This window comes from Labrus mixtus, chromosome 15 (genome assembly GCF_963584025.1).
Source record: "Labrus mixtus chromosome 15, fLabMix1.1, whole genome shotgun sequence".
In the NCBI taxonomy this organism is placed as follows: Eukaryota; Metazoa; Chordata; class Actinopteri; order Labriformes; family Labridae; genus Labrus; species Labrus mixtus.
In genome coordinates, this window is record NC_083626.1 from 2760201 (window position 1) to 2767700 (window position 7500).

A 7500-nucleotide genomic window follows, 5' to 3' on the forward strand; every position below is an offset into this window, starting at 1 on the left:
GTTATTTAAGAAAAGCCATGCCGCTATACTTTGACTCTGTCGACACAAAATTTGATAAAAAAGAAAAAAAAAATAGTTCACAAGTCTCTTGATATCTTTTTGGATTTTAAGTAAGCACATGTTGTCGGGCAAATATTGAAGATTTATACTGATGGCCCCTTGGACATGGCCTTTTCACTGTTTCACGATATGTTAACATGTATTCATCTTGTGCTTAATTTGTCATGAACTGATACAAAGCAGGGACATGAACCTTGGCACCATATCATGCCGGTCCAGCCCTTCGTACCGCCTATGTGTGTTTTTAATTTGTGCCAAAGTTCAAAGAAAGGTAGCGTTAAGATCTTAACTTACTTATTTTTGCTGCCTGATCTTGCCTATATTCTTTACTGTGAATTCAATGTATAGGGTGCACTCAGTTCTCAATCATATGAGTGTCAAGGACACTGCTAGCTATTTTGAGAACACAGAAAATGTACCTCCAAGTTATTTGTGAGCAATTGGGTGTTTTTTTAAATTAGATATATATTTATATATCAATATTAGGCTTTCATTTTTTTACTGGTTAAATAAAGGTTAAATTAAGAACAAGTCAGTATAGAACACAAATATAAAAAAACATGATATTGTATTAAAAAAATTAAACTAATTAGATAAGTAGTTAAAAACACAAAGTAACATGTGAAATTCTTCATTTTGTTTAGTCTAAAACAAGTTTTCACTTAAACAAAGCTGATCCATATATGCAGAGTAGAAGGATACATCCAAGGACTCATGTGAAATGTTCTGAACCATAATCTTCTTGATCTTCTTTTCTCCTGAAAACAGAAGACACCAGAACAGCATAACAAGTAAATACAAAAAGGTGTACAAGCTGATTGCACATGTAAAAATGTACATAAATGTAGAAAAAAAAAAATCACAGAGAAATAATTTCCCTTAAAATCACTTACCCACTGCCACCTGGTGGAAGTCTATGATATTGTGTCCATTGTTGGAAATAACCACCAGAGGGGGCTGTATGGCAGGACATTGCAGCTTCAAGTAAAGGGTATTCAATGTGCTGTGGAAATTAAACATTACAGTCTATGAAATAAGAGAGCATCCATCCATAGACATAAAGATATATACATATGTATATATTCATGTACTCTAGGGTCTCTTTCCAGTTGGATTTGCCCTGAAATCCAAATCAGAGGAGACCCTAGGGCAGTGGTTCCCAACTTTTTTTTGGCTCGTGACCCCACTTTGACATAATAAACCCCATGGGAAGAAGCTATTTGCTCTAATATAAGCTCCATCTGCATGTCTGAGCTCTTTACCCTCTCCCTAAGGCCGATCCCAGCCACCCTTCAGGGGAAACTAATTTCAGACATTTTCAGTCACTCCTAAAACTCATGACATCAGGTGAGTGTTGGTCTTTCTGATCTGCTTTCAGGCACAGCTCCCTCTTTTTTACCCTCACATGTGAACAAGTTGGAATAACTTTAGGTTACTATAGTATCTATGTTGATATATAAAAAGCGTAAGAATAAGTGTAAGAATTTGTGTAAGAAGAAGTATAAACGCTCTGATAATATCATGTGCGTGCTTGTGTGACTGCTTGTGTAAAAAAGGGAAGACTAGTTACAGGCCATGTAGGGGAAAAGAAGACAGTGTTCTTTTCACAGTTGCAGAAGTGGTTCCACTCTACCTGTGTCTGCAGACAGAAGATTGTTACAACAAAGCTTGTAAAATGTGTTCATGAAACTGAATAAAGGGCTGATGAATTCAACCCTCAGAATCCTAGTCATCTTTTATAACCCTAACAATAAGACCCTGAGATACTTGAACCTTTTCACTTGGGGAAGAGAACCATGGTTTTAGACGTGGAGGTGCTGACCCTGATCCCAACAGCTTTGCAGCAAAAAACCCCAATACCTGTTGGAGGTCTTAGCCTGATAAAGCCAGCAGAACCACATCATCTACACAAAGCAGAGATGACATTCTTAAACCAGACAACCCTTCTTCCTCTGGCTACACCCTGAGGTCCTGTCCATATAAATCACAAACAGAATCTTTGACATGGGACAACCCTGAAAAAGGCCACCATTCATCAGGACTGACTTTGTATGGAGAATGCAGACACAGTTCCAACTTTGGTTATACAGGGACCAGGTATCCCCAAAACCCCATTTTCTTGGAGAACTCCCTACATGATCCCCCCGGGAACACAATTGTAAGCCTCTAGGTCCCCAAAGCACATGTAGACAGGAAGAGCAAACTCCATTGGTCCATTGTTCCAGAGTCAGGCTGGAATCTGCGCTGATCCTACTTTATCCCAGACCTCTACCCGACACTATAAAGTTGTGTCAGCCAGGACAGCCCCACAACATCCTCAGAAACATTTGCCGAGGATATAGGTAAGGCTTCCCCTGGATCTTCCAACTCTGCCTTTACATCAGAGCATGTGTTTGAGCATGAATTCAGGATTTACTCAAAGTGTTCCTTCCTCTGGCCAATGATATAACTCATCCTCTGTTGAAAACAGCCTGAGCCAAATTTTGCTTTTCCTGAGCTGTCCAACAGTTTGCCAGAACTTCCACGAGGCCAACATATAGCCCTTATCCATAGCATCCCCAAACTCCTCCCACAACTGGGATTTTACTTCCACTGAGATACCACTCTGCTGTTACCAGAGACTAGATAAAAAACAATCATTGGGCAATTGCAAAAGGGTTTGGAATAGAAAGACCTGTGGGTATAGTTGTGATTTGATCCTGTTTATCAAGTAGTTGTGTTCTATCTTACAATCAGCCTTTGATTATAAATTATTATATTTTTTATACAAATCCCCAAACTCAATTTCTCCAAAAATTTAAATAAGTAGTGTAAACGTATTGATGGTCTGTACAAGACCATGGTTTAAATAACTGGTTACAATTTTGTTTGTGGGATTACAATAAATAAGGCTGCAATGGTCAAACATATTTATACAATGAGAAGGATTTTAGGAACTCTGAAGGGTCCATTTAAGTCCCAAAGATGAAAAATAGAAATCAGAGATGACAGGACTTACAGCTGGCTGAACAGAGATGTAAAGAAGCGGAATCATTATCACCTCCATGGCTGCTGGGTCTCAATGTCGTTCTCTGATGGCTCTCCGTCCAACACATAGCAGGGGATGCTGTACTCTCTGAAACGCTGGGTGAAGGAGCAGAGCAGGGAGAGCCTGGCCTTTTCATACAGCTGTGACCTTGAAACAAAATACTAAAGACTTCAAATGCAAAAAAATTAAAAAGCACTCTTTTTTTGTAGATCATACACTCTATGTTTTGATAGTTGCAAGTTAAAAGAGACTGAGATACTGATGGAATCAGGCTGAGATTAGAACAGGGGGAATGAACAAGCAGAAGCTTTGTATGTTTGTTTGGTCTTGATGGACCTCAGACTTCTTTGTATACTTTTATAGATTTTATTTGAAATATTAAAGATGTTTCCAACACAAATTATTCATTCTACTTTTGCAGGACTACACTTGAATAATTGCTTTTTAGATTATTTATTAATTAGCATTAGCTTCATTGGCATTTCAAAAGTATTTTGTGATACAAAACAATTTAAATGATTGACGACATGGAATCATTTAAGCGTGTAGAAAGACAAAAACTCTTACCCTTGCTGGATCTCAGCAGTATCTGTTGATTCCGTGGGTTGGTCAGTCGTCTTTCCGTCTGATGTCATGTTGTTGTTTAGAATCACAGATGTCTTCTTTTCTTTACCGATTTCCACTGGGTCCTGCTTTTCAGTGGTACAACACACATGTCTGAATACTATGGGTGGTTTCAAACTAACTAATCAAGACTGCAAACATCTCATCAACTCCACCAAGAAATCAAACAAACTGTCAATGCTATTTGTGTCTGGCCTGCACATTGCAAACATGGATCTGTGCTTCAAGCGAAAAGGAGCAGCCAAGCTTTTTGATCTCTTTTTCAATGATTTACTACTTTAGTAGACGGAGCTCCCACAACCTTCAGCAAGGTGATCTGGTACTACTACCACCCGACGTCCCTGACACCCAGCCACCACCATCGGACTGTGTCGTCCCCACAACAACCGCCGCCCTCATTCATGCACGGCCTGCTGTGGCCGCCACCTCAGCGCCAAGGAAGTGTGGACAACAGGAACGCAAGGAATACAAAGGAGAAATCCTTCCTGCATATTATCCCATAATGATCTTTTCTAAAGCGTCTTGAGATAACACTTGTTATGAATTATACAAGTACACTATAAAAATAATGATTGATTGATTAGTTATAGTTTACAAAAATAACCCGATGCCAACAGGTATCTATGTTAACCAAAATAACACTGCTATGGGTTAAATAATATTATAACCATGTTTTAAAGTAGTTTCCCTTAGATGAGATTCCCTTAGATTTGTCAGTTGTGTAGCATGGAGATCACTGCTCTGTTGCTACTATATAGTTACATATCAATAAAGATAAGTATCATTTTTCAGTGCCTTTTCATTTGGCACCAAGTGGGTTTCCACACATATTGTTGATTTTTTATTTTTATTTCTAATCTTAAATGAAAGTGTCAGTGAGGCCCAGCTGAGACATGAGCAACAATCGAATCAGTCAGGCAGCTGCAGACATTTAATAAGAGCGTACGGTTACATAAGAGATGCAAGTACAGTATGCCATTGAAATGCTTATGGTCTAGAAGCAGCAAAAGGTCAGCATTATGTAGTAGCCCACTTTTAAAATCCTTTAGTGGGGGCAGGCTGTGCATATTTTCATACTTGCTGTTTAGTGTGACTGTTCTTCTCAAACTCCTTTTCAGGAAGAGGCCCCAGTCGGTGGAGGAGTCGCAGCGCCTCCTCTTTGATCTCCTGCTCTCGCAGTCTGGGTCTAAATGTGACCTGGATTTGTTGTTTCTAGGTCAGAGGAGAGATTGTAACATATCAGGAAAACACAAAGTTAGAGGGTTAAGTAGCATCATTTTAGCATGTGTTTGTTGTTTAAAAAAAGATGTTAAGGAAGCTTTAAAATAAGACTTTTCAAACTTAACCCTAACTAGTTTTGGGCTGGTTTACAGAAATTATTCAAATGAGCTAATTTCACATTGTAGAGACTTCAGCACAGATAGTGTGACAACAAAATTAATGTGTTCACTTCTGTCAGTTGTCCAGTAGGGGGCATCACTACACTGTTAAAACATCAGTTTGGTGCCACTGAATGGTTCTAAATATATTTAGTTGAACAGAGGCTGGAAGATTGCATCTGCATCTGTTAGCTGTGTGATCATTATGGCTCTGTTAAATAAAATGTTATAATACACTAAAATATGTTTCTTCAGATTTGGTTACCTTACATAGAAGAAAATATTATTTGTATTATCGGTGAGTTTTTGGATTTGGATCGTATGTGGGAATAACCTCAACTTTGAATAGTACACTTTGCAACGATGCAAGGGAAACATTTCTGCTACAGATACAATTGAAAAGCAACTCCAACCTAATTTCCTCAGCGTCACCAGCTCTCTTGTCTTTAAAATCTAAAATTTCTAATCAATAAATCTCTGTTATGTCACGATTGTGTAAATCTAAATAACTAAGACTTAATCATAATGGAGACATGGTTGACTGAGGCAAACTGCAGGCCTCCCTGACTTTCTTCTTTTTGGGGCATAAACAAAAAAGGTCACTCTTTACCCTTGAACTAGTTCAGAATGAGGCAGCTTGTACGACTGAAGATACACAAGAAATGAGATGAGATAGAGAGAGTGGAGGACGACATGCACCAACAGCATCAGGATCGAGAGTCCAACCTGCGACTAGTGCATGACGGACTGTAGCCTCTGTACACGGGGCCCCTGCTCTACCAACTGAGCTAAACCAGCACCGACCAAAATCTTTCTCATTTCTAATTTCTTTGAAATTTGTCAAAGCTATCTCTTTAAGGAGATGTTGGTAGAACTCTACTAGCTAAAATATGGTTATAACATCAACATGCTACAAATACAATTTTGTTGAATTATTTTGATCATTTGTTCATTTTAGGATCGAAAGAATGACAGACATCATGATTGTAGTGATTTGCCCAAAGTCATTTTGCAGAGTGTGAAATCCTGTCTGTGAAAAGACGAATGATGACATTAATGTGACGCTTTACAGCCCATAAAGCGTCACATTAATGTTGTCTTTGGTCTAACAAGAAGGTTCAGAGACATTGTAAAGAGAGCCGTTTAAACATTCGCTTCAGAAAAAGAAAAAAGAAGACATAAGCTGTACAGCTCTGACTACCTAGACAGAAAGACCCATGGGTGCTGACGTAGTAATTTCATACCTGACAGGAGAAGGGCCTTATAGAAAGTTTGTTGGCTGACACGAGAGAGCACTGGACTTGTATGTAGGTAGTTAGATACCTTTGGCCCATATGCTATTTTTTTCTGAGCTGCATAAACATATTTCAATGAAAATTACAGATATGACAAAGGCGACACCTGTATACCTGTATACTGTGTGAAACCAGGTATTCTCTATGTGCTCGGTTATACGATCATTTTAGCAACTACTAATAAATGCATCTTGAAATTGCCATGTGAATGTGCGATACATTTTGTGACAAAAGCAGATTTCTGTGTCAAATAATCGTAAACATAGACGTTTACAAACATCTACAAATAGTCATCTTTTGGCCTGTTTTGAATGTCCTTCGGTCAGTGTCCATGTATATCTTCTTAACTTGAACAGTAAATGCTAGTTGGGGTGTGCTAACTAACCTCGCCAAGCAGGAGGCTTCCTGCTGAAGGAGTGATGCTGATGTCTGAATCCTCTGGTAAGGCAAAGGAAAACATTTTGGCTGCTATAGGAGCCATGCCTGGAGAGATTGGTTGTTTTGGCTGGTTATTCTTGGTTTTATGGTTGATCAGGTGGAGTACAACGGTGGAGTGGCTACCTACTGCTGTAGCCCCAAATTTGACCAGCGAATGAGAGAGCTTCAATGGAGGGCAGAAACCGACCGCTCGGCAAGACAGGAGGAAATCTCTGATGACACAAAAGTGTATTGTTTGATTACAGACTCAAATCCAATTGTATCAAATATATTGTGTAGATAAAAGGGTCCATTACACATTTAATTTACAAAAAAAATGCAAGATTGAAAAAAAAACAAAAAACCTGTTAATTCCAGATTTGCAGCTGAGTTTAAAACTGGAAGCTTTGGCCTTTTTCGCATTGAAAATCAGAAAGATTTCCATCGTCTCTTGTGGGAGCAGAGTGCCAAAGCCGTCATTAGGCTGGACCTCAATAAACTGTTGAATGAGAAAGAAACACAAAGATTATTTGAATTTTTACGACCTACACTTATAATCCTTACAATTTCAACAGCCATTAAATGTGGCTAAATAATCTAATTAAAGCTTCAGAATGCATGTCACTAACTAGATAAAATGTAATAGTTTCTTAGAATACATGTGTCTCTGAGCTGTACCTTCCTTTATATTTATTTA

The 7500-nt window shown here is 38.6% G+C and overlaps 1 protein-coding gene across 1 annotated transcript in view; it reads right to left on the minus strand.

Annotated features, from left to right (window-relative positions):
- cfap74 (cilia and flagella associated protein 74) overlaps positions 1–7500 on the minus strand; it is a 52478-nt gene that overhangs the window by 6456 nt on the left and 38522 nt on the right. Inside the window, exons 23-30 of the mRNA XM_061057211.1 lie at positions 7169–7302; positions 6772–7036; positions 4790–4924; positions 3656–3780; positions 3101–3235; positions 954–1063; positions 713–818; positions 30–36 (exon numbers count right to left, since the gene is read on the minus strand). Coding sequence (XP_060913194.1) covers positions 30–36; positions 713–818; positions 954–1063; positions 3101–3235; positions 3656–3780; positions 4790–4924; positions 6772–7036; positions 7169–7302 — 1017 coding nt within the window. The remainder of the gene's footprint in view (positions 1–29; positions 37–712; positions 819–953; positions 1064–3100; positions 3236–3655; positions 3781–4789; positions 4925–6771; positions 7037–7168; positions 7303–7500) is intronic.